Below are 27,237 nucleotides of genomic sequence, written 5' to 3'. Positions count from 1 at the left end.
AGCTCTGGCTGGCTGGACCGTGAAGGGACGGCGGAGCCCAGCCCTGTCGTGGCGCCTTCTGCCCTTCCTACCCGCTCTGCGTCCCCGAGGGTTGTCGGGGCGCAGCGGACCCCGAGTTGTCCCTGCCGCCGCCCGGCCGCCGCCCCAGGTTCAGCTCTGGCTCTCGTTAGCCGCAGACTCACCGCCAAGGTCTCCCGCGCTCTACGTTCTCAGTCCCGGGGCCTCTCTGGGGAGCCAGGGAACCGGAGCCAGCACCGGAGGGAGGAGGAGGGACGCGGATCAACAAAGGGAAGGACAGGAGGGAAAAAGCGACCAAGGAAAGAAGAAGCTGCTGCTTAATTCCACTCAACAGGTAGTTGCGCGCGTCCGCCGAGACTTGGCGCTGGTCCCGCGTCTGGGACCTCCAAGTCTGGCTCACTGTTCCTTTGGGGAATGTCGCCTGGTATCCCTCTGGCAATCCACCCCCAAGGCTAGAGAGATCCTACCACTAGGCAGGCCCCGCGCTAAGCGGTGTACATTATCTTTCTTAATTTCCCCAACATCCCTAAGCTGCGGGAGCTGCTACCACCCGAGTACTGCGGACCACGAACGACCTGAGAGACGCTGGGCGCCTTTCCCGAAGTTTTACTGCTCGCGGCGGAGCAGTGACGCGGAAAGGGCCTGTGCGATCCCGAAAAGCCCAGGCCACAGACCACAGCCTCTCAGCTCTGCCCGATTACTGTCGGATCACTCTGCACGCACCTGTCGCGCGCGGGCCTCGCTGGGGGTGAGGGGAGCTCGAGAAGAGAGGGACCCCAGGTGACTGGTGACTCTCCTTCCTGCTCTTGGCTGCGCGGAAAGCTCCTTTCGGGCGCAGGGGTGGCTTTGCGCTTGGGGAAGGATAACCCGCCTTCTCCGGGGATCGCATTCCCTGCGGGGGCAGCGTTTCGGGGCAGTGTCCCCCGTGCGGCGGCGGGGGCGAGCGGAGAATCTGGGGTCCGAGAGCCCGCCCTGGGAGGAAGTGGGGTGGCGGGAGCTCGGCTGCCAGCCAAGCGGGCGGGGCTGGAAGCGAGGCCGCGCGTGCGGACCGTCCAAGCGGTGGGTGTGCGGCGCTTTCATTCAAACTTTGGGGAGCCTGGGTTCTGGCGTCAGCGAAGGTGTGACCAATCAGAGTCCGGGGACGGGAATAAATTATGCAAATCACCATCTGGCGATGGGTCAGATGACTCCCATACTTTAAAAAACTACCTCGCCGGGAGTTCGGGGAGTGACAGCGGCAAGTCCTGGCTTCCCGGGCAGGCGGCACGGGTGGGGGCAGATCCAGTTCAAGCCCCTTCACTCTCCCCGCCACTCCCCGAGGCTCAGAGAAGCCAAATTCTCACTCCCACCTTCACCTGCCTTCAGAGGGCCAAGGCCACCGCTCTCTGGCCAAGAGAGGGCTGCCCCCGTGGGGTCTTACCCGCGCGGACTGCTAGAAACCCCGAGAGGTGTTGTCTGCTTCAGTCCTGTTTGGCGAAGGGGGTGTGGCGGGGAAGGATGCGGAGCTCCGTTCCCCTCCTCTGCCTCTGGAGCGTCTATTGTTGCTTTGCCGCGGGAAGCCCCACACCCCCTGGTCCGGAGGGACGGCTGCAAGGTAACGTGCACTTACTCTTCTTTCCATCCCCCCTCACCCCCCAACTTCTCTGTGCCACGTCCCCTCTCTGTCCGGCCGACCCCTTTCCAGCCCCTCCTGGTGCCTGCAAAGTCCTCTTGCCTTTCCCACTGCCCAGTCTCTCCTCCTAATCAGCTTTGCAGTTCGCTGGCTCCTTGGCGCTTCTGCCGGGGATGTCCCCGGCCCGGCGTCCGAGAGGCCCGCGCTCACCCTCTCGCCCCACCCCCTCCCATGATAAGGTGCCCTGGATCCGTGCCGTCCAACCGGCAGAGTCGGCCGCGGGCCGCTCTTCAACCTTGTCCTCTGCGAGGCGAGTAGGTTGTTAGAGCTCAGTCACCTGGTGCCTTCCTTCTACTCTGGATTTGGGTGTTTGGAAAGTTAAGGGAGCAGGGTAACTGGCTGTGGTTTGATTCACGGTTGCCGGGAGCATTTGGTTGAGTAAGGTGACTGTGACTGTGACCAAAAGCTGCTGGGCCTATCCCCCCAGGGGGTTGGCCGCCTCCTCCCTTACACCCTTTCAATCACCGCTCTTCCTCTTCCTACCTGCCTCTCTTCACCTTCGTCCCAGATGCTGGCCTTTCTTCTTTCTGAGTTCTATATGGCAGTCTCTTTCATTCACCAGGGAGATTGCCCTGGTGGAATGAGGTCACCAGTCAGGTGTGGGGGTGCCAAGTCAATTAGTTAAGCAGGGGAGAGGGGACATGCCCTCAACTCCACCCCATTATCTCATCTACTTACTCTCCTGCTATGTTGAGCCATCATGGGCACGCTGTTGGCCCATGTCAGTTTATGCACTCAGGGACACGTTAATTTGAATGAATGGGAAAGCTCTGCTTCCCTCCGCAGGTTCTAGTACTAACTAGAACCGTGACCTGGGGCCGGTTACGGCTCTAGCTCCTCTCCTGTAAAACGCGGACGTTCCCTCCAACTTCTGTGTTCTGTGATTCTGAATATCTGCAGGCCATTCTTTTGAGTCGAGAAAGTATTTATCGTGTGCCTGCCTCGTGCCAGGCAGTCTTTGGGGGCGGGGGGTGGGGGGAATACAAAAATGAACAAAACAGATGATCTCTGCCTCTTGGAGCTTACGTTTCAGTAGTGGGAAGACAGACGGTAAACTCATTAAAATACATACACGATGCTCAGGAGGAGAAAAGTAAAGCAGAGGGGGAACAGGGTGCTGGTGGGGAAGGTGGTGCATGTTTAATTGGTAGTCAGGCTTCCCTCACTGTGAGGTTGACCACCAAGCAAGGAACTGAAGGAAGTAAGAGAATGAGCCGTGAAGGCATATGGATCAAGAATAATCCTGAAGTCCCGGAGGCTGAGCTGACCCAGGCTGAAAGTAGTAGGAATGAAGCTGGAGAACTCTGGGGTCCGAGAAGACCAGATACTCAGGGGAACATTTTATGTCAATATGTGGGTTTATCCACAAATCTGCCCCAGGAACGCCAAAAGACTTCTGTCCTTTTCTCCTACAATTTCCCCATCTGGTCTCTGTGATTGGCTACCTGGGTGGGAATTGGGGAGGCTGACTATTTTTGCCCATGGTTCAAATTTCTGCTGCTTGGGGCTTTTGTTCATGACTTTAATGACAGTTAACCTGAGGTCTGCTCATGTATATTTAGTCGCATTTTCTGGAACTCTATCCTTTTACATCTGGTGTATTCTTTTCCTTCCCACCGCCACCTTCTCTACCATTTTGGTCTCTTCTTCCATGATTCCATTTGCTTCTTAGCTCTGGGATAAGTGAAACTCCTGGAGGGGTCATTCGGTATTTTTTCTTTTGATCTCTAGGTGACAGGAGAGTTTGATTTGCTCATTTCCTAGCCTGTTATCAAGGGATAGTTTCCTGGATGTCTGGATGATGCAGGGTGGGGTTCTTTTATGACTGTCCTGCAACAGCATGGCGATAAAGCGCTTTGAGTTAAGAGGCCATAGAGACCTCACGGGTATCTGCTGTGTTTTGAGACCTGGGCGCTGTGTGTGAGCAGCGGAGCAGAAAGGAGCGGTTTTGCTGCTCTTAACGGATTTCCCCCGTGGCTTCAGTCATTTATTTAACGAACTAGAAGAACTTCTGGCTCGTGTCTGGCACGGCAAGGAGTCCTGAGGGTGTAGGAGGTCTTTGGAGTAAGCGTTGGAATCCAGCTGGGAATGCTAGGGGAAGCCCATTGTATGATAGTGGATGGCTTTTTACCTCTAATTCCAATATCCCGAGTCCTTTAAAATTAGAATATTTTTTGGTAATTTGTCACTTGAGGGAAGGAGAACTCATTTGATAGGGAAGAGGAAAGGAAAGCAAGAGACACCTGTTTATTTCAGAGTCACAGTAATTCACTGTAATTAGGACTAGTGACTAACTAAAATTCTTCAATATGGAAGAGCTGCCCCTTTATCCTCTCGTCGCAACTCTCCTGGGAATTAAGGAGAAAACATTCGGCGGGAATAAAAACTGTAACCCAGAGGATTAAGTAATGTGCTCAAGATTGAACTAGAACTAGACCCCAGATCTCTCGCTGTCCAAGCCTGCTAGATGCACCCACATGCTGTTCTTTTTCCCCCAGATGAGGGCCTCAAATCCAGCCATATACAGGTTTCTGCCAAACCTCCTGTAAGATTCAACCTCCGCACGTCTGGGGACTCAGACCATGAAGGATGCTACCTGTCACTCGGCCACAACCAGCCCTTGGAAGACTGTGGCTTCAACATGACCGCCAAAACCTTCTTCATCATTCATGGATGGACGGTGAGCCCGGAGGAGGGAGCTCTGCAGCTTGACACCAGATTTGGTTTTCTTTGTTTTGGTCAATTAAAAAGAAGACTGGTGCTTCCCGATTCTGTCTCTCTCTCTCTCCCTCTTTTCTTGTGGGCTGCTTGTGTTGCAGACAGCTGTGAAGAATGTAATGGGCCCTTCGCTGAGGGGGCAATATGGATTCCAGCAGGGTGGTATTTAATGCCGGCACACAGAGGGCTTTCAGAAAGTGGCTCTCCTGAAGGCAGCAGCCCAGCTCCACTGGCTCTTAAGGGGCCCTCTAATTACACTTAATTACATTGGTCAACCACTGCCTTGCGGGGGACGGGGGGGGGGTGTCCCTCCCTAAGAGCTGAGCTGAACAGCAGCAAGTTGACTGGCTCTGAGAGTCTATGAAGAGCCAGCTGGCCTGGCTCGCTGGCCGCCGTTGGCATGGTGCCCTCCTGTTTGCATAGAGATGGCTCTGGTTAAAGGCATCGGGGCTCTTTATGTGCCCGAGCTGGGCAATTCACATTGAAAGGCCCATGACAAACTTCAACAAAAAAGGGCTTTAATGCTCAGCTTTAGAAGCTTTTGACCAGCGAGGGGGTTTTTTCAATCCTATAATGATGGTCTGCAGGAAAATGACACCGTTAAGTGAGCAGGTTTCTGCCTGGGCTAATTGGGAGGGGACATTCTTCTTTTTAATGATGAGAAATTCATATCCGTTACATGCTTTCTGGGTCTTTAGGTCTATCACCAACTGCTGGGGTCAGGCCTGGGAGTGGGGTTGGGGGGTGGGTAATTCGGCATCTACCTAATGTGCCTGGAGGGATGGCGAGGGCCTGGCTATCCATCCTCAGCCCACAGCCTACAAGTAGAATCATACAATTGAACCTTTTTAAGGCCCCCTGTCAAAATGCAAATACAAACTGGTGACAACTTACAAATGGGTTGCATTCCAGAAAGTTCTTTTGTAATCTGTTTGGAGCTTGAAACAGCAGTTTCCCATAGAAGCAAGATGGTAAATGGCGTTTGGGTTCCCAGCCAGGCACAGAAAATCTATTTATCGAATACTGTACATGTGGATAGGTTTACAACTGGACCTAGGCCCTATTTATAGCTTTGTTTCTGTGGGAAAATGTGTTCTGAGTTCTAATTTGGGATTCCAGGGAGATATCTTCCCTACTCTGGAATCGAGAGGGGTGGCAGAGATGGGCTGTGGGAAGGAGTCCTCTGTTAACTCTGCATTTGCCTAGGACGCAGCATCTCCTTGAGTCTCTGAGAGAGAAGCTAATTCTCCAGGGCAATCCTTCCCAGCTGCCTTTGGGGCCACTTGCTTGTCTGTGACAGCGACTCAGGCTAACCCCAGGCCAGAATGGCCACCAACACTTACCTCATAGTGGCCCTACGGGACAGTGGGTGGCAGCCTAAGACACCGGCTATGAAGATTTGATAGGAAAAGCAAGATAGAAAGAGCAATGGAACACAAACACGTAGTGATCCTGCCTGTGGCCAGCCGTGTGCATGTGCAAACATTTATTGTCTTAGCAGCCATTGTGAAAGTTCTGGAACTGGATGGGGAGAGGGTCATGGAACTGAATTCCATATTCATCAGGACTCAAGAAGTCCATAGGAAGAATTTTTAAAAATGTCTTGTTTTCTTTGCAGATGAGTGGCATGTTTGAAAATTGGCTATACAAGCTGGTGTCAGCCCTGCAGACTAGAGAGAAAGAAGCCAATGTCGTCGTGGTTGACTGGCTTCCCCTGGCCCACCAGCTTTACACAGACGCAGTCAATAACACCAGGGTGGTGGGACACAGTGTTGCAAGGATGCTTGATTGGCTGCAGGTAATTACTCCGAAGAACAAGATCTTAACCTGAACCTTCTCTCTCTCTCTCTCTTTTTTTTTTGTTAAAGATTATATTTATTTATTTGACACAGAGAGAGAGATCACAAGTAGGCAGAGAGGCAAGCAGAGAGAGGGGGAAGGAGGTTCCCCGAGGAGCAGAGAGCCCGATGTGGGGCTCCATCCCAGGATCCTGAGACCATGACCCGAGCCGAAGGCAGAGGCCCAACCCACTGAGCCACCCAGGCACCCCCCGCCCTTTTTTTTTTTTTTAAGAGAGAGACAGCGAGAGAGGGAACACAAGCAGGGGGAGTGGGAGAGGGAGAAGGAGGCTCCCCCCACCCCTAGCAGGGAGCCCGATGCAGGGCTTGATCCCAGGACTCTGGGATCATGACCTGAGCCGAACTTAGATACTTAACCGACTGAGCCACCCAGGCACCCCAAACCTGAACCTTCTTAAGAAAATAGAGCTCAGGGGTGGCTGGGTGGCTCAGTTGTTAAGCGGCTACCTTAGGTTCAGGTCGTGATCCCAGGGTCCTGGGATTGAGCTCCGCATCGGGCTCCTTGCTTCATGGGAAGCCTGTTCTCCCTCTCCCACTCCCCATACTTGTATTCCCTCTCTTGCTGTGTCTCTCTCTGTTAAATAAATAAAATCTTAAAAAAGAAAGAAAGAAAGAAAGAAAGAAAATACAGCTCAGACTGTGTTACTGTGAACTCCAGGAGCCTAAGAGTGTCTTTGGGATTCAAATTTTTACTGAATTAAGTATTGCTTGAAACGCTTGAACGCTGGAACTGTGGAAAGCGTTTCAGTTATTGATCTATTTCTGGATCTTGCCTTTTGCGTTATTTGCTGGAAGAAAATTTGACTGATGGGTCATTACTTGCTCATGCCCTCAGGTTGGGAATAGTCAGGAGCCAGGACCAGCCTGAAATCTTGAAAAATTCCTGAATCTGCTCTTTTCCTCTGAAGGGTGGCTCTCCTCAGGGGAAGGAGAGGGTTGGTTCCAACAAACGCAGTCTAATGCCACGCTTAAAATACTAAGTATGGAAAACAGATCTCAAGGTCTTGCATTTACTCTGTAGAGGTTAATGATTTGCCTGAGATCAGTGGACTCACCCGGAGGCAGGGGTGTATTGGCAGAGTGACCTCATGGTCTGGGCAATTCTAGTCTGACCTTCCTTTTGCCCATGGAGTCTGATGAATCCTGGCAGCAGTCTGGTTAGGGTGGGTGAGCAGTACCCAAGCTCTCTGCCTGGGAGGTTTTGTAGAGCTGGGTTTCTGAGCAGTGGGGTCCAGGGCCCACGTCCTCGCCCTGCCAGGGAAGTGCCCTTTCTCTGGGTAACCCCAGATGGGCTTGCGGTGAGCAGGCCAGCAGCTCCTGGGGCCTAAGAGGTGGGGAGAGAGCAGGCTGCTGCAGGCCACGGCTGGCGCTTAGTCTCCAGTGAGTCGGGTGCCCCGCATAGTGCCTGAGAGAATGGAAATGTAGCCCAAGGGTCAGGGATGTGACTTCTAGTCGTAACCTCCACCCTGCCCTCAGCACTCAGCACTCAGCATTTAAGGTGCCATAAAGTCCTTTTGCCCTCCCCTTCTCTGGCAACATCCCATCTCTGTCTCACTGCCAGCAGTGCGGGCCATGCCCTGGCCAGTGTCTGTCCCCGGTTCCCCTGGCTCTTCCTTGTCGCCGTAGAATTGTTGAACTGTTGGTGACCCTGTGGGGTCGGGACCACAACATCACTCACGGTCACTTCTGTGACTTCCCACAGGAGAAGGATGATTTTTCTCTTGGCAATGTCCACTTGATTGGCTATAGCCTCGGCGCTCACGTGGCTGGGTATGCTGGCAACTTCGTGAAAGGCACGGTGGGCAGAATCACAGGTAGGTTCTGCTTCCTGCACTGTGGGCTCACTCCCAGCTCCCTCGGCTCCCCTGCCAAGCTGGCTTCCTGCACCGGAGTGCTCCTGCATAAGGGAGCCATGGACAGTTAGCTTTGGAAGGGACCCGGAGGATATCTAATCTGGAGCTTTCCAGTGTTCTTTTTAGACGCAGAGTCCTTCTTTCAAGTTGAACTTGTGTGGGACCCTGATATATGAAACAGGTGGAAGGGATGTTCTGGTGGAAGCTGGATAGAAGGTGGGTAGTGTTCGCTTTGCTCTGGGGCCTTTGCCTTCCCCAGAGAACTCTCAGGGTCCCAGAGCACCAGAGAACACAGTTTGAAAACCACTGGTCTAGTCTGACAGGCAAGGGGCAAACAGCTAATAGCTTACATGCCAGCAGGGGTGAACCCCGGAGTCTCACTCCGTTGTCTACAAGTGATGCTCAGGGTCTCCAGGGAAATGAACGAGTGGCGGATTCTAGTCTGAATTCTGCCTTATTTCTGTTTCACCACCGACAGCCTTTCCCCATTGTTTTGCTGGAGCGTTTATTAGTGGTAATTTTCTGTTCAGAATGGATGCTTCAACTTTGTCGTTAAAGAGGCCGTTCTGATGTTGGTACCCAGGTCATCAGTGAAAAAAATTGTGTTTTCCATTTTGAGCTTCTGATGTGTGTTTGGATTAAATCATCTAATGAGTGGAAAAATGTGAAAGATTTTCTTTCCCATTTTTGTGCTTCCCCCAGGCTGAAATTAATAGCACATTTGTCACGCTAAACTTTTATCTTCCTTCCAGAATGTCAGACTCATCTTCACTCCTAGCTTCTCTCTCACCTCCAAGATACCAAGGGCCCAACTCGTTGGTCCCTGAGAAGGAGAGATGTGGTCAGTTTCTTTCCCAGCAGTGTTTTTATTTTAAAAGAGGAAGAAGGGAGTCCTTAGCTAACAAACGATTTAGTAAAGGCTCACTTTCAGGTTTTAGCACCGTGCCGGTGGGGTAGATTTAAAAACATATGTATTTGTGAAATTTTATTGGCCTACCTCCAGTCATCCCTGGGCTTCAGTCTAACACACACACACACACACACGTGCACACACTCCTTTGGATCTAGTTATTTTATTTAGCATAGCTTGAGAACCTCGTTTTTGTCTACCAAGCCCGTGGGGCCCAAGCGAGCATCCAGGTGGATAGTGGTTGTGTGGCCACGTGACACTGCTCATTAACCCGATGCTGGTGCAGAGCTCTTCAGCTGTAAGCCCCTCTGGGGTCCATTGTCGGAGCAGCTCCACTGGCCCCCAGGGAGAGGCACGATGCTACAGAGCGAGACCAGCCTTGTTCACGTCCCCATCCCCCCCTGACGCCCAGGAGGGTCATTGGCTGCAATGACAAGCCGCAGATCCTCCCCTTCCCTCTTTCTGAATCTGAAATGAGATGGGCCTAGGGAAGAGTTTTCCAGCTCTTTACCCCTGCCTGTTTGGGTGGCGGCTGCTGAGATGCAGGCTCTGCTAGCCGAATGCTAATCAGTGCTCTGAGAGCCGGCTCCCTGTCCGGGCACGCCCCTTTTCTCCAGCCTTCCCTGTGGGCAGGCGCTGGGTGAGCACAGTGGGAAGAAGTACCCTCTGGCCAGTTGCCAAGCAACCCCCCAGAGGGTATGTGGCTCACCTGATGCGTGCTGTTGTGCATGTCCGATGGGGGAGGCCTGAGGTCCGAGGGGCGAGTGCCCCCCCTCTCCATTGGTGGACTTCCCATGGGCCTGGGAACGGGGTGGTCCCAACTAGTAGAAGGACCAGACTGCAGCCTGTGTGGGGTCCTGAGACCCATGATGCTGCTGTACGGAGGCCAACGGTGGGACACCTGAACCCTAGTCTTACTTGAATTAGGGTTGTGGACTGGGGTTTGCCCGAGTTTTACCTTTTGAGAGAAGTCTATGTGATAGTAGGGAAGAGGTCATAGATTTCTAATTGAACCTGTGTCTAGTCAGCTACAAGTAAGCAAGCAGATTCATTTGTTCATTCAAGAACTATGAATTCAGTGTCCTCTTTGCACCGACACTGGGCCAGATGCTTCCTAATGTCAAGTACCTAAGATGTGAGGGGGACTTCATGCTCTCTCTAAGACACATTGCAATGGGGCAAAAGGGGCCATTTGGCTTCATTTTACAGATGGGAAACTAGGACTCGGTGCTTAAATAATGGGTACAATGTCTTACATCCTAAGTAGCAGAGCCAGGAATTCAAGCCCAGGCTGTCAGCTTGCAGAACCCGTACCTAGCCACGAGGCCATTCCACCTCTCCTTTGTGGGTGGAGATAAAACAGCGATTGAAATGCAGCCGGCCCTGCTCTGCCAGGCCAGAGTGCCGAGGTTTTCCCGGGTGTGTATGCGCCTGCATGTGCGTGTTCCGTTTGCTGGACAGAACACTTTGGTAGGGCTCTGACTGAATGGAAGAAGGGGTGGTTCTCCACCTGTTCTTTTTTTGGTGGGAACAAGCTCTCCCTCCTATTCCTAGTTTAAAAAGGTAAATTGTGCGACTTTTCCCCAGAGTCTGTGAGCCCTGGCTCTGTGTCAGGCTGGGTGAGTCTGGGTAGGCGAAGGCTCAACCTGCCCCCCCAAACAGCACCCCCCCCAGGCCATCTTCTCCAGAAGCCCTGTCAGCCGCCCGCATTCCTCCAGTCCAGCTTGGTTTCCATGGCACTGACCGTCTGGTGGAGACTTTTGTTCACATCAAGCAAAGAGCCCCTCTCTTGTATTGGTTGCAAAGCAGAATGGTCTTCTCTCTCTCTCTCTCTCTTTTTTCTTTCTTCCAGAAAACATAGCAAAAGGCAGGGGGAGGCTGCTTGTGTTGGTACTGTAGCCTCGGAAGCCTCTGAACCACGTCCTCGTGGGCTGTGCCAGGGGTCACTGCTTTCGTGCTGTCTTCCTTTGGGGCCCTGGGCTGCGGCTGAACCACCAGGTCGCCCGGGGCTTCCTTTCTGCCTTGGTCATACGGGCATTTCTCTAACCTTCTTCTGGAACCTGCTAACTTTCAGTCTCTCCAGTTCTGCTGAGTGACGCGCTTCATAAGTTTACTGTCCTTTCCAAACAATAGCTCTGCCTGTTGTTCAGCCTGAAATCACCGCAGTCATTCAAGCCTCACGGTGCTCCCTGGTTCTCTTGTGCTGGGGTCCGATGGGTTCTGTCACCCATGTCTTCCTTTGACAACTCTGCTCTTAGTCTTAACTCCCTTCTGATGGGGTGTTTCCAGTCCTCGGTGCCTTGGACTCAGCACCGTTCCCATTTGGGGTCAGCGAATGCTTTGTCGTGGGAGCTGACCTGAGTAATGATGCGTGTTTATTGGCCTTCCTGACCTCTACCCTTCAGCGGCCAGTGGCTTCTCTCCCTCCCCCCACAACTGTGACAACCAAATATGTGTCCAGACATTGCCAAATGTCCCCCTGGGAGCAAAATCACTCCCAGCTGAGAACCCCTGTACTAGACTAAACCGTGCTCAGTATTCTCAGCTTTCTCCAGCCTCTCTCCCCGTGTGTGTAGGGCAGAGAGCCGTCCAGGCTGGCATGAATTTGGCTCCCATAATTACTTGAGCTTGGTAATAGCGGCTGCTATTTACACTGACAAGGCCTTAATCTCTTCATATCTCGCATGAACTGTATGGATTAAGATGTTCAGTTTCAATGTTATCGATGATACCGATGGTGGGAATTTTTTCCAATCTAGTTCATAGACTACCTCCTTTAAGAATCACCTGGGGGCATAAATACACATTTCGGGGCTCCACACCAGGCTTGGTGATCAGAATCTCGAGGGGGGTTGGGGAATCTGCATCGCATGCTTTGCAAACTCTTCTTTCTGAACAGTTTCCATTCATGTGGTTCCAAAATAAGTCTCTTTTCTTATTGCTACTACCTGCTTGCTTTCCTTCCCCATCCTCTCCACCTGCGGCACATATACACAGGTTGCCAGTAGCTTGTGTGGTCTTTCTAGAGGTTTTTAATTTTTAAATATATTTTCTTTATATTTTAGGGAGTGAGAGCGGGGCAGGGGGAGCAGCAGGCAGAGGGAGGGGGAGAAGCCCCATGTGGGACTGGATCCCAGGACTCTAGGATCATGACCGGGCACTTAACCAACTGCCCCTCCTTCCAGATTTTTTTAAAATAGCTGCATAGTAGAATTTGAATTTTCAACAAGCTACCAGTGATATTTGCGCTGTTTCAAATGTGAGAACCAGTTCTTGCTACATTGCTGTTTGCCTGTTCAGTGCGGAAAGTTTGCAGGCAAGAAGATTTCACCTTCATGTTGCAGAATACAGAAATTCTGGGGGCCCGAGATATGGATCTCAGTGTGTCCGGTGTGGACCCCACCCCTGATCTCACCATTCCACCCTTGCCCTGATTCATCATTAAAGGAAAGAGAAGAGTCAGTCCACATGCAAATAGCTCTATTTGGATAAACTGAGTCTTCCCTCCAGAACACGCAGGGAGCTTGGTCATTCTGTAAAAGGCCTGCTTAATTAAGGCTTTGGAAGGTTTTCGATGGCAGAAAAAATGGGACGAATGGCTTAGTTTGGCCAGCCTGAGTTCTTTCTAGAACCACTCCATTTGTGACGGGCTGGGGCTCCTGGGAGCTGCACGTCATTGGGAACCTGGCAGCCAGTTTTCTGAGTCTGCTGAGGTGGGAGGACAGGCGAGGGGTTCAGAAGAAAGTGCAGGTTCCCCAAGGGCAGGCATCACATGGTTCCAGATTTATGGAGCTTGGCTCCGAGAAGGCCTTCCTTGTGCTCACATGAATTTACCTGTAACTCAGGACTCATGGATTTGGCACACCTGACACAGTTGGTCTTGGCTCCCCCTTCTGCTGTAGGTTTGGATCCCGCTGGGCCCTTGTTTGAAGGGGTGGACATCCACAAGAGGCTGTCCCCTGATGATGCGGACTTCGTGGACGTCCTCCACACCTACACACGTTCCTTCGGCTTGAGCATCGGGATTCAGATGCCTGTGGGCCACATTGACATCTACCCCAATGGGGGTGACTTCCAGCCGGGCTGTGGGCTCAATGACGTCTTGGGGTCAATCGCATATGGAAGTGAGTTCCTTATTTTCTGCTTCGGTTATCACATCTCCTCCCAAATCAGCCCAAGCTGGTAGTGCTCCCAGCAGTTCATTTCATAATGTCCCCTACACCCCCATGGGGGCTACCAATCCCTTGTACAGTTGGTCCTTCTATAGGCTTGTTAATAGCCATCTGTGGGGCTCTGCTTGGCGTTCTCATGCTTTGAGGTCCCAGTTATTAATGGCTAAATTCTATTCATAAGGAAAGGAATATGTATTTGTTGGGGGAAAAAAAAAATCAAGCAATGCAGAACTGCATAGTGCAAAAACTAACCGCTCCCTCTTTCATTCTTCAGAGGTAGCCAATAGGAACAATTTTGTATGCATCCTTCTAATCTTTCCTTCTTTGAAAACATGTGTGTGTGTGTGTGTGTATGTATGTAAGAGAAAGAAATTATATTTTTTGAATGCACATTATTTTGTAACTTTCCTTTCTTGGTATATACATATATATATGTGTGTGTGTGTGTATATATGTATGTATATATGAATAAGTCAAGTAAATCTATGTGCTCTGATGCTGATCAGGATATTCTATATATATATGTGTGTGTGTGTGTGTGTGTATATATATATATAGAATATCCTGATCAGCATCAGAGCACATAGATTTACTTGACTTATTCTTTTTTTTTTAAAGGTTTTATTTACTTATTTGAGAGAGAGCACGCGAGTTAGCACAAGCAGGGAGGTGGTGGAGGGAGAGGGAAAAGCAGGGTCCTCACTGAGCAGGGAGCCCAGTGTGCGGCTCGATCCCAGGACCCTGAACCAAAGGCAGACACTTAACTGACTGAACCACCCAGGCGCCCCCTCTTACTTATTCTTTTTAAAGAGTATATAATCTTATACAGAATGGATGCCGTAAAATTTAATTTTTTGTGACATTTTAAAGAAGGAAAACCAAGATGATGTCTCCATTCACTTATGATTTACCTTCTAAATGCCCAAGCCTGTTCTCAGCAGTCTTGAGTTGAACTGAATTTGCTGCTGAAACTGATGCGTGGCCGCAGTGACCCGTCTCTTCCGGGTTCCTGCTCGCTCACTGCCTCGGGTCCTGGCAGTATTGCTACGTCTCCTTCTGTCGTAAGACTGTAGCCCTCTCCCACTGCGTTACTATTCAAGCAGCCCCTGCAAGGCTTGGAGGCCAATGCTAGGACCCCCATCAGATGGCGGCATTCCTTAAGGCCAGCGGTGTTACTGAGGAAGGGGTGGGACGGCTTTATCAAATTTTTCTTAAGGTCCTAGGATTTATGGAACCATTGGCTTTAGCTTCTGGTTACAAGAGATAATGATGTGCGGTGGGCCAGAAAATCCAAATCACACTCACACCGATTGTGTGACTCTGAGGGAAGTTCTTGACCTCTGTGGGCCTCGGGGCCACCGTCTCTATCTGGCGAGAGGCTCATGCTGCGTGTCCCCTGTGTCTCACTCCGCCAGCAATCACGGAGGTGGTGAAATGCGAGCACGAGCGGGCCGTACACCTCTTTGTCGACTCCCTGGTGAATCAGGACAAGCCGAGTTTTGCGTTCCAGTGCACGGACTCAAACCGCTTCAAGAAGGGGATCTGTCTCAGTTGCCGGAAGAACCGGTGTAACAGCATCGGCTACAATGCGAAGAAGACGAGAAGCAAGAGGAACAGCAAAATGTATCTCAAAACCCGGGCAGGCATGCCCTTCAGAGGTAACCCTCCGTCCCCACGGCACCCTGAGGGAGGCCCTTCATTTTTCCCTTTCTTCTCAGTAGCATGCTGTGGACAGGACACATCCCAGCCCCGGGAAATGGGGCCAGCACGGGGAAAATGCAGGTCATTGCCAACCACGCTGTGTGTGCCCTGGGGAAGTTCATCAATGAAAATAAGTGGTGGGGACCCCTTTCATGATGTGCAGCGTCCCTCCCTGATCGCAGTGTCAATCTCTTAAATTTGTGTGAAGATAGGATTTTATTCATTTCCCTTGCATTGGCCTTTTGCAAAGCGACGTCATACTTTCCTCATTTGAGTGTCACGACACATCTGAGATGGGACCAACAGGGCATCGGTCATGGCTTGCATTTCTGGAACATGCTCTAAGACCAGAGGGGTTTGTGGGTGCTATTTTACACATGAGGAAGCTGGGGTTCAAAGAGTTAATACATTGGTCCTTCATTCAAGGTCACATGGCTCCGGCTCTGAGAGTTCCTAGGCTGGAACTCCCCCCTCCTTCTCCACATTCCCTGAACTCCGAGTTTGGGGCTCATTTGATACTGCAGTGATCCCTTATGCCATTGCATGGAACAAGAGCAGAGGGGGGCTGGAGGCTGAAGGCCGGGCTGGACCAAAGGGACGTCAGCCCCTCAAAACTCGGTGTGCTGGGGGACTCAGTTTGAGTCGGAGTGTGCAGAGATGGCCAGCAAAACTCAGGAATGCCTTTGTTCTGCTATCTCTGCAGTTTACCATTATCAGATGAAAATCCACATCTTCAGCTACAAGACAATGGGAGAAATCGAACCCAACTTTTACGTCACCCTTTATGGCACAAGCACAGACTCCCAGCTTCTGCCTTTGGAAATGTAAGTCACAAGCTCCCTTTCATAGGTTCAGGTCCAGGAACAAGTTACTCTAAGAATGCGTGAGCGTGGGAATGTGCAGACGTGTGCAGGGGAGGGGCTGGGTGGCTCCAAAGCATCTGTGGTCTACACTCTCCACCAACCCCTTGACTCAGACCCTTTCTAGGAGGGAGGCCCTTGGATGAATCAGCAGCATAAGAAGCTGCTGGGTCGGCTGGACAGAAACTGCTGTTTCATTTCAGGCAACGCCTGACACCTGAGGCTGTAGGAAATTTGGAACATAAATGCCATTCCTGCACCGTTTCTAGTTGTCTGTGGGAAGGGCACATAGCAATCGGTGTGTATTTTGTCGAATGCACGCAAGGTTGGGATTACCAAGTGATGTCATCAAAGTACTTGCTTCCTAGGGCTCAGGGTCTAGTTGGGGGATCAGATGTGTGTGCACTCGCTCTCGCACACAAATGGGGTGGGACTGGCCCTCAAGTGTCAAATGAGAGGGACAGGCAGGAAGGGCTGGGGAGTTTAGCGGGAGACCAGTGTCTATGGGCCCATTTCTCTGTGGTCCCCGGAGGGCAGGTGCGGCCACCGTATCAGCCCACACAGAGGGACAGTTTTCTAGCAGCAGGTCAGTGACGCCTGCCCCGGTGTCCCCTTGTAGAGTGGAGCAGATTGGGCTGAATGCCACCAACACCTTCCTGGTCTACACCGAGGAGGACCTGGGAGACCTCTTGAAGATCAAACTCACCTGGGAGGGGACAGCTCAGTCCTGGTACAACTTGTGGAAGGAGCTCCGCAGCTACCTGTCTCACTCCCGCAGCTCCGAGCGGGAGCTGAATATCCGGCGCATCCGGGTCAAGTCTGGGGAGACTCAGCGGAGGTAAGGGCCCCGTGTCAACCGTGAGCAGAGGCGTCTGCCTCGGCGCCGTGTCCTCTCCTTTGCTGAGCACGCACTTCCCACCTTGCCCTGCCCCGAGCACGTAGCCAACACTGCAGACACCTTTGTAAGGAAAAGGGAATTCTGCATCGAGACCTCTGTCAACCATTGTGTGGCTTGTGTCCTGATTCCAGACCCCCAGCTGAGGGGGTGGGCAACGTGGGGGCTGGGTTCCAGTCTCGGTTGTGTTTGCCGGACCCTGTGTTGGCCCAGAGGGAGGAGGGCTTCTCGTGGATAGGATCCCTTAGGAGCACTGCCTTGCTCATTGGTGTACTATTGGGTGCGTGCCCCTATCTTTGCTTGCCCCTGTCCAGAGAAGGCTCCAGCAGCAAGCCTGGGGAGTCCCCAGGGATGAGGTCCGCCTGAGGCCCTGGTTTCCCCAGCACCCGATTTTCAGAGCATTGCACCCTTCCTTTGGAGGCTGTGAGTCAAGGTTATGGGTGGGGCTCTGACGTTAAGTAACAGAGAATCCTCGGTGCTACGCCAGCTGGCAGATCCCCCATGGTTTTCAACTTCAGCCTGGCATGAGCGCTCCAGACCTGAAGGTTTCAGGCCCCCGAAACCGTGCCTTGACTCTGAGCACACTTCTAAGCGGAAGTCAGGGAAGCCTGTGAGACCTTGGTAAAGGGAAGAGGGTTTCCTTGGCCACAGCTCTGTGTGGGCTGTTGGGAGGTCACTGCCAGCCTTGGGATGGGAGGAAGCAGCCTCCACCGTCTCTGTACCTAGTCTGTTTTGTGTTCTCCATTACAGTTCTTCCCGTGTCCCATTTCTATGCATCGCCGGGGGCACAGTTTGACCGAGGGTGGGCGGAGGCCAGGGTCCCTTGTCTTGTGATTCTGGCCTAGAAACCTGGAAACTGGGGGAGCCAGAGCCCTTTCACGCCCTTCCCCTGGTCTCTGGGTTACAGTAAATATGTTCTCTAGTGTGATGAGATGTTATTAAATTTCCTTCTGAAGTGTTCAGACGACAGTCTGAGAGTAAGAGTTCCCCTTTCCCTCCTCCTCACCTCCATTTGGTGGGCCCCTCACCATTCTGTTGGGGGTGAATTGGTCTCTTAATGTTGTGTTAATGTGTTTTAATTTCCTGATCTCCATGAGGTAGGTCCCCTTCTTGTGTGTTTATGGGCTGTTTGGGCTTCCTGGTAAAGGTTCTTAAACCCGTTCTGAATGTGGCTTTTCTCCTTTCAGTCATTACGTCCCATACATCAGGGTCAGGTGCCCCATATACGTCTTTTGGTCATAGGGTCATGCTAACGACACACCGTCGAGGTCCATATGGTTTGGCTCTAAGTTATAGTCAAACAGTTATTTGAGTACTGATTTTTCCCATGATCTTGGTTGAGCAGTTTCTGAATCTTTGATTTTGACTCGCTGCTGAATACAGTTACGCTTGTTAGTGGGTATTTCTGAGCACCCCATTGGAGGTATCCTGAGTTCCACCACAGGTAGGGGTGTCCACGAGCAATTCAGGGAGGGGTATAATGTGTTAAAAGAAGACAAAACGTTCCTAATTAACTCCATGCCATACAAGGTAATGACCATAGCAAAAACAACACTTATGTAACAATATGCTTTTCTATTAAGGTCAAGGGCTTGGGCTGTCAGGGAGGGTTCAGAGAGGCTATGCCTTGAAAGGCAGGCCACTTTTGGGTGGATAGATGGAAGAAAGTGGGAGGGGCGTGATGAAAAGCTGCATGAACCCAATCATGACAGGTGTCCCAGGAGACGTGTTTAGGACTCTTGCAGCAGCAATGGGGAGGTCCGGAGGTCTGGTCAGGCTGTGGCAGGATGAAAACACCCTTTCCTCCTTGCTTGGTCCACTTTGGATCCAGAAAGCACCATCTGGCTAAGGCCCAGTGAGTTTTGCCTACATTGGTGGTTTCCCTTTCCTCCTAGATTAACTTTTTTTTTTTTTTTCTAGATTAACTTTTTGTGTGCAAGACTTTGAGAACACCAGCATCTCTCCCGGCCGAGAGCTCTGGTTCCACAAGTGTCGAGATGGCTGGAGAATGAAAAATGAAACCAGGTAACTCGGACTTCTGTGCAGTGTGTGTTGGTGCCCCGGTGTGTGCTGGACCTGGTTCTGGGCACGTGGGACACAGCAGTGAACAAAACCGGTACAACCAATCTTTTCTCTTGTGAAGCTGACATGTTGAGGAGAAGGACCAATCCGTGGAGTAGAAGATGTCAGAGTGTGGTTGTGTCTTTCTGCCTCTTGTTCTGCCTCCCCGGGAAGACTTTCACAGCCCATGGCCTTGTTGGAATCAAGCTATCTTAGAATGAATTTCTCCATGGTGACCAGGGCTGTGGGAAGGTTCCAGGGCTCCTGGCTTCCTTCCGGACACCAGTTTGGAGTGGGGAGTGAGGTGGGAGGGAAAGGAGAAGTGCCAGGTACAGTCCCCATGTTGAGGTTTTCTGGAGCCCCGGGTGGTGTAAGCGGATACTAGCTGGCAGCTCTCCCTGTCTTTGAGAAGCAGGAATGCTCATGTGTGTGGCACTGAATCAGACAGAAGGCCCATCTTGTGCCCCAGTGCCCCATGCTGGAGTCCCATTACTTCAGAATCGAGGAAGGCTGGTCTCATGGTGTGAGGCAGCAGGTGCATCCAAAGGGGAAGTCCGTTCCAGAGCCTCTGAGCCTAAACACCTGCTGGGGAGGTTGGAGATGATCCCCCCCGCTGGCCCCTACCGCTTACCCCAACCGAGGCGCTGGGTAATAATGCTGTCACCGTACACTGATCCCGCGGCATGTGTCCACTTGGGCCCGGTGCCTTCCCTGTGATATCTCACTTACTTTGGTCATCAACCCCATGATGCTGGTGGGGTTAGCCCTGTGTGCTGTTGTGGACCCCGAGGCTCAGGGAAGTTGGGTCGTTTTTTCTAGGTCCCCCCGCTGGTGATGGCTGAGCAAACATTTGAAGCACGTTGCTTGACTCTAAAGGCTGTGGTCTTTCTTGAGCGTGGTCTTTTACCTGCTCGCCTTGAGCGGGGGTCCCCTGTGAAGAACCGTCTGCCAGCCCCAGGGGCCAGTCTGCATCCCCACTGCTCTGTCTCCTATTCAGGGTCACCAACCTGACCATAAGCTTGGTGATCATGGGACATGCAGCTATCTGAAAATTGCCCGGCTAATGAAGCGGCTCAGTCCAGTGCAGGCGCATAGGATAGTCGGCTCTAATAATAATTTTAGTTCTTTATGTTTGTGTTCAAATGTATACATTTCCAAGCACTTCCCCCAATACTGATTTCATCAATCCTCAGAACAGTCCTGTGGATTGGACATGCCCAGTGAGGATCCCTGTTCTTATCGTTATTCTTATGATAACGTATCTTATGATAAGACATTTTATTCTTCTTTTCCGCTCCAGAACTTTACAACACTTGAGAATGGTGTAACTCACCTCCTACTGCCTCCTTGAGACAACAAGGCATTCATTCCTTCACCCTCAAAGGAACAGAAAGCAATAATAGAAGCCCGAGTAATACGTTAGCACCAGGAGGTCGTGACATCCCTAGATGTAGGTTGGGCCTTCAGTGTTCTCTCTCCCGATACAGATACTCATCACCTATTCACTGATAAAGAGACTGAGGTTCTGGGGAGTTCCATTGCATGATTGCATAGCTGAGATTCGAGTCAAGATCCCTGGATTCTGTCTCGTCCCCTTCCTGCCATCCTACAGTCTCTCTTATGTTTCAAAGTCAAGGCAAAGAGGACTCATGGATAGTTCTCCCTGCGTGTGTGTGTGTGTGTGTGGCACGGATGAGTATTGTGCTGAGCCTGTGGAAGCCAGCGCTAAGGTGTAAGGAGCGAGGAAGCCAGAGACTGCCCCAGTGTTGTGTTTCTCTAAGTGAATCCGTGGCTCGTTGGGAGAGGGGGAGAGAGGGAGGAGGAGGCACTCGGGACCCTTTTCTCCTGTTCTGAATAGGAAGCAAGTAAAAGAGTGTGACAGGTGTGTAAGAAACCCTGGTTGTGAGGTGAACAGAGCACACGTTCAGCGCAGGCTGGCGTGTTTGCCCAGCGAGTGACCGAGCGCCTCTCTTACAGGGCTCCCTACAGCCTCGCTACGGATCTTCTCTGAGGGGCCCGCCAGGCCCGCCCACCCCCACCTTCCAGGGACACGGAGGAAAGTTACGGCTGAGGACGCCCCGATGGAAGGATCCCTCTTGCGTCCTTCCGGGTCCTCAAGGACCCGGAAGAGTCTCTTGGCTGGGCCCACGACCTTACCTCCTATGACGGTTGGGACTTCTCACCAGAGGGGACCAGGCACTGCTGTTCCTGCTGTTCCTGCTGCTCTAGAATAGCTCTAACTCCAGACCCGTGTGCAAAGGGTCAAAGGCCGGGGGCCTCTCGTGCACACCGGGCTGGTTTCTAAGGGACTAGATGAGTCCGTGCTTTCCCTGATACAGAACACTTGTGGAAGCACGTGGAAGGCTGTCAGCTGCCAGACCTGACCTGAGAGGTGGGGAGCGGTCGTTGTGCTGGGAGCTGACTCGTGTCTGGATGGCAGACCTGCGACTTATTCATCCAGAGAGGGGGGTGAAGATCTGGGGTGGTGGTGAGGCCCTCACTGTTGGGGTTCCGTGGGCTGCACCGATCACTACTGGTTACATTTCAGCCATTCCGTCCTGCTCTCCAGCTCATTCTCTGAAGCACACATCATTGGCTTTCTCGGTTTTCTGTTGATTATTTTTTGATTGGACAAATGTTTGTTAAGCACTTAACCCTCATTAGCACATGGCAGGAGACACATTCATAAACCTCCCCAGACTTAGAATCTGAGCGGGCTGGGATTTCTAGACTCCCTTCCACTGTGGGTGATCCAGGGGTCTACGTGCGATGGGGGGCACGAGGGGCACTGCAGGGGGGCGGTGCTGGGGGCTACAGGGTGTGAGAGCTGGAGATCCCGGGCATTCAGGGATTTCAGCCAGTTCGGGAAAAGTGACAGGTTTGATCACTTGCATGGGAGCAAGCAGAGTGCCATACGTGCTGGGGACAGAAGGGTGGCCAGTCGCCAAATGTGACGGCTTCAGAGCAGAATCTTCCGCTTAGGAAGATAGAAGGCATTCTGTATCTGTTCTACAGATCTGTTCCCGAAGAAACCAGCCCCTGTGGAGCAGAGCCGGCACTGCTCTATTAAATAAGATTCAATAGAGTGCTTCCTCCTCCTTGGACTACCTTCCTCTACTAACCGTGCCTTCTCTGTGTTGAGCTCAGAAAAGCCTTCAAGTCCTGGTCTTAATATGAATGAATATATGTGATATCTGGGAAAGTGTTTTATACTTTTCCAAAGATTTGCATGTGCATCGCCTAACTAGGGACTCACAACGGGAGGTGCAGGGCAGCTCATGTCTCTGCTTGACAACACGGGGGCTTCATGGGGTTCGGCCACATGCCCGGAACTATATTTGACGTTGGCGGTGGAGTCAGGGACGACCCACACTTCTGAGAGGCAAGTCCGTAGTGTGCTCATTTCTGCCACTTGATCAAGAGGTCCGTAGCCTTTTCCCACCAGGGTGCCCCAGATGTGACGAACAAGGAGTTGTTTTTTAGAGCCCTCCATAAAATCATAAACCCTTTTATTAATATATAACCAGGAAAGCAACTGAAAGCCCAGAGGCTGGGCTTTTTTATAGATGAGATTTATTTGGAGGGAGATGTGATGTCAGATTGGGGGAGAAAAGTGGTTTTCTTTGTATTGAGATTGAGGTTTTTAAAGGACGAGGTTGTGCCATCTATCATCTGTGCGGTGCCAAAGTTGTATCATTGGTCAATGCCAAACTTCCGAAGATGTAACCAGTTAAGTCTGAATTCAAGGTTGTTTTCTTAAATTGTGTGCTTCCTCTGTTGCTTCTGTGAATGGTTTCTAGCCAAAGTGGAGCCCGTGTTATTGACTGTGTGTCCCGATTACTCCCGACTTCTGTTTTTAGTAATGAAAGCCTTAGGAATCAATTCCTTGGTGGGTCATGTATTTATACATTTGGCTTGAAGCCGTATTTGTATATAATGATTTTTTTTTTTTAACACTTACAACACTATTTATTTCTCAAGTGTATATAATGTATAAAAACAAATATATGGTTAGTTTTTATTTTAAAATTAACCAATTTTGAGATTGAAAATTTTTAATAGTAAAATAATAAAAATATATACAATGCTTTGTGGTCTGGCATCTCAGTTCTTAATGTTTGAAAGAATTATGGCTGCCCAAGCCTGCGGTTTCACAAAAAGTTACTTTCAAATAAGCTCTACTCTCTGTTTAATACTAATTATAGGTAGGAAGTGGACAATAACTCCTTTCACTAAAGAACAAGATGGAAATTTATTTATTTTTTTAAAGATTAGAGAGAGGGGTGCTTGGGTGGCTCAGCGGGTTAAAGCCTCTGCCTTCGGCTCAGGTCATGATCTCAGGGTCCTGGGATTGAGCCCTGCATTGGACTCTCTGCTGACCAGGGAGTCTGCTTCCTCCTCTCTCTCTGCCTGCCTCTCTGCCTACTTGTGATCTTTGTGAAATAAATAAATAAAAATCTTTAAAAATTAGAGAGAGCACACAAGCAGGGAGAGGGGCAGAGAGGGAGAAGCAGGCTCCCTGCTGAGCAGAGAGCACAATGTGGGACCCGATCCCTGTACTCTGAGGTCATGACCTGAGCTGAAGGCAGATGCCTAACTGACTGAGCCACCCAGGCATCCCAAAATGGAAAGTTATTCAAATTGCAGAAGTACCTTGAAGTGTTATGTTAGGAAATAGGGCAGGTGGCTGGACATTGGGGAACGTTGGGGAGGACATAGGTTGAGTTGCATGAGGCCGGGTTAACAGTGACTCAGGCCAGGTAGAAGCCGAAGTCTCTATTGGGCTCAAGTCTCGGTTGGTATTACTCTGCTCCGTAATGCTGAGAGGGGTCCAGGCTCTAAGTTCTTGCTGCACTACCCAGAGGATGTTCCCCTCATCCCCACAGTCCAAAGTGTCCCCCATTAGGTCCTCTTCCAGACCATGAGAAGGAGGAGAAGGAGAAGTCCATCTCCAGCAAAAATACTGAACTGGACGAAGTTCGTATTTGTCAAATTCTGACATCTCTTTCTTATGCCTCTTGCTATCTCACGTAAAATCAGAGCATTTCTCTTATTGCAGTGGAGCTTAATGATCATTTTCTATATTGCTGCAGAAATTTTCATACAGTGCGTGGACCATGATGCTTTCCTGAGCTGTGCCTCCGTGGCTGGTCATCAGGTCCACGATCCTTTTCTGCTCACTTTCTCCCCCTGGTGCCTCCTTTCCGATTGCCCATTCTCACCTTGCTCCAAGCATTTCCCCACTCCTCCTACTCAGATGTTCCATTTCCAAATTTACTTGAGTTTCTACTCCCTCAACTCAAACTCTTGTTTGTTCGGTGTGGCTGACTTCCACAAAGGGATGGTTGGAAGCTTTCAACTTAGTCATGCTCATGGAGCAATGCCTAGTAGGCCTTTAGTCAGTTCAGAGTTATTCCCATTGTCAGAATAAGATGCTTATTGATCCAAGTTAATCTTTGATTTGCCTTGTGGCAGGAGAGCAAAGGTTTCCTGTGAAGGTAGGAAAATACTGGGTCAGAGTGGTCACCTTCCCAATAGGCTGGTCCTGCTTGGGAATCTTTCCTCTAGTGAAGTCCCCTAAAATACTGTTAGTTTTCACAGTGGATCCTATGCCTTCACTCCCCATCCTGTAGATCCTGGGAGCACCAGTGTTTGTTTTTTCCCTCTCTCTTCTCCCCTTGGTTTCCATGGAGGCCATAGTTGCCATGGCGAAGTGGAGAGAAGTATCAAAGCTGTCTTTTGTAACTGTGGGGTAATCTACAAATTGGGGATGGTTTCTCCTAAAAAAAAAAAAAAAAATTACTAAGTATGTGAAAAGAATGAGAGTAAAACAAAGGCAAACTAGGGTTCAAGTCATTTGTTCTTCTAAACATCTGTGGTTAGTAATATCATTTAACCTTGACTTTCTTTATACCATGTAAGTACATGTGTGTGTTGCAACAGGAAGGGGCTGCTGGAAGAGTCCAGAAGCTAGGACAGGTCTAAGCAGGCAAGGGCTCAGGTCCTGAGGTCAGCTGGGGCAGAAAGGAACAGTATCCAGCCCCACGCTAGTTACCTGCAGCCCAAAGGAATGCACACTCTTCCCGCTTACATTTTCACAGGAAGTGGGCGGTCACGGTCAGATGTCACATATGAACCTTGCAAGTGTGGAGCCCAGGGACAGAGGCTGGGGTGATTTCACTGGCATGCAGAAGCCGGGAGTACACTTGAAAAGCAAAGCTATCTTAGCTGCTGCCCTGGTCAGTATCTCAAGACAACTTCAGAGGGATTGCAGTCAAAGCCTCAGCTCTTTGTTGAGGGAGAGAGCATTCCAGCATGACCTTAACTGTCTTGTGTGTGTCAGAGATATCCATCCTACTGTCTGTCCCGTGTCCTTTTTAAGATAAGCACAGCTTTCTTCTTTCTGACTAGGGCACCCTAAACTCTATACAGGCTTCTTTTTGGCACCTCAAAAAGAGACACTCAGAAGTGTGGCTTCCTAAACCCTGCCGTTCATTTCCCTGGTGATGGGGCTGCTCCTGTCTCTCCCTCCAAGGCAAGCTTCCTGTCAGCAGTTCCCTGGCTTCTCTCTCTCCCTTCACTCCCCTCACTCCCCTTCCTCCCTCATCTCCTCGCCTCTTCCTTTCTTCCCTCCTCCTCTTCTCCCTCCCGTTCCTCCTGCGTTCCAGTATCTTCTTTGGTGAGGTATCTGCTCCGATCTTTCCCCCATTTGGGGTGCCTGGGTGGTGCCTTTGGTTAAGCATCAGACTCTTGGCTTCAGCTCAGTTTGTGATCACGGGGTCATGGGATCAAGCCCCGTCTTGCATTGGGCTCGGGCTCCGCCCAGCGGGGAGTCTGCTTGGGATTCTCTCTGTCTTCACCCACCTTCATCAGCTCCTTCTTTGAATTGGAACACTTTTTTTTTTTAATTTTTAAATTTTTTTTTTTAAGATTTTATTTATTTATTTGACAGACAGAGACCACAAGTAGGCAGAGAGGCAGAGAGAGAGAGAGGAGGAAGCAGGCTCCCTGCTGAGCAGAGAGCCTGATGCGGGTCTCGATCCCAGGGCCCTGAGATCATGACCTGAGCCGAAGGCAGAGGCTTAACCTACTGAGCCACCCAGGTGCCTCGAATTGGAACACTTTTTATATTAAAGTCAGTATTTTACACTATGGCTGTCTAGTGACAAAATTATTTCTTCATGGCGCTTGGCTTACTCTTTCTGAATCTATAAAAATATCTTTGGATAGAACCATGCCAAGTAATTTGCACTCACTTATGATGGCATTTTTATTTGTAAAATTTAAAATTTGAATGTTAAACAATGCCAGGACACCACTTTAGTTGTTGTAATGGGTGTGGAGGGCCACTGAGATGCCCGCTCAGAATTGAGGCTCTCTTTTCCCCAACTGCGGGGAGTGTTGGCGGTTGAGGGCTCCCAGGTGAGCCTCTCTCCGGGGATTGCCCTCAGCCAACCACGGAGCTCAAGGGCACAGCCCCTCCCAGGGGCAGTACATAGCCATGGACTGGTGATAAGGCACCCCCCCCCCAACACCGCGGCCGCCCATGCCTTAAGCGATAACAGCTCTGAAGGGCCTTATGAGCTGCAGAGGTCCTGGTGGGATCTGGCCAGAACTTTGTTGTACCCAGTGCTCCCCTGTGCTTTGCTGCCCTCACCCTCCAGAGCGCTCCCAGCAAAAGTCTTGCACACAGATCTCCACCCCACACAGAGGTCTGTCTCCTGGGAATCCAACTGAGGACAGATTATTTCCTAATCAGCCTGCAATTAATTCAAGTGCTTAAAGAGGTGTAGACAGAGAAACTCGGGTCAGCCCTTGAAGCTCAGGGAAGAGATGTGAGAAAACAGGAAGCGTATTATCACTGGCCTGTTAGGACTGCTTCTGGTCAAAGTCACTTACCTCACCCAGGAGAGCTTTCCTTTTCACACAGCACCCTGTGAAATTATCCTGATGTCCGGAGGAGGAGAAAGCACCTGGCAGGGACCAGGATGATGCAATGGGAGAGAGAGGGAAAGAGGGAGACTTTCCATCAAGTGAAGCTGAAGAGAGAAAGGAGTTCGCCCCCTGGGAACAAGTTATCACAGAGCTGGGGTGTGCGGGGAGTGATTGTGGAAGGTGGAGAAGACTCATTTCGTAACCTTTCTCAGCACCCGTTTGACAGGGTGGGAGTGTGAGATGGAAAGTCAGGGGAAATAGTACCAAAAACTATTATAAAATTATATTAAACTATTATAAAATCATATAGGTGATACTCAAACATATTTTTATTTGCCTACGGATGCTAATTAAAATTGGATCAGAAGTGACAGGGCAACCAGGATCCTAATGAAAGGATTTCCTAAGTTTTCTTCTCTACAGATGTTAGTCACACTCACCTTGATGTAAATCTTGTCCTCTTCTGTCCCCATAATATGTGCCTCTTGGAATCACCCCACATTTTATTTTTAATTTTATTTTTATTTTTTAAAAGATTTTATTTATTTATTTGGCAGAGAGACACAGTGAAAGAGGGAACACA

The 27,237-nt window shown here is 50.6% G+C and overlaps 1 protein-coding gene across 1 annotated transcript; it reads left to right on the top strand.

The window, feature by feature from the left end:
- Positions 1-1,229: 1,229 nt before the first annotated feature.
- LIPG (lipase G, endothelial type) lies at positions 1,230-21,412 on the top strand. Its single transcript, XM_044243018.1, has 10 exons — positions 1,230-1,612; positions 4,189-4,370; positions 6,027-6,206; positions 7,970-8,081; positions 12,933-13,154; positions 14,618-14,860; positions 15,607-15,727; positions 16,383-16,601; positions 18,579-18,683; positions 20,697-21,412. Exons 1-10 carry the CDS (start codon positions 1,516-1,518, stop codon positions 20,728-20,730), a joined length of 1,515 nt encoding a protein of 504 aa, XP_044098953.1. The 5' UTR covers positions 1,230-1,515; the 3' UTR covers positions 20,731-21,412.
- The last annotated feature ends 5,825 nt before the right edge of the window (positions 21,413-27,237 follow it).

This window comes from Neovison vison, chromosome 3 (genome assembly GCF_020171115.1).
Source record: "Neovison vison isolate M4711 chromosome 3, ASM_NN_V1, whole genome shotgun sequence".
In the NCBI taxonomy this organism is placed as follows: domain Eukaryota; kingdom Metazoa; phylum Chordata; class Mammalia; order Carnivora; family Mustelidae; genus Neogale; species Neogale vison.
Note: the sequence above shows the minus strand (reverse complement) of the source record. Positions and strands in the feature narration are given on the sequence as shown.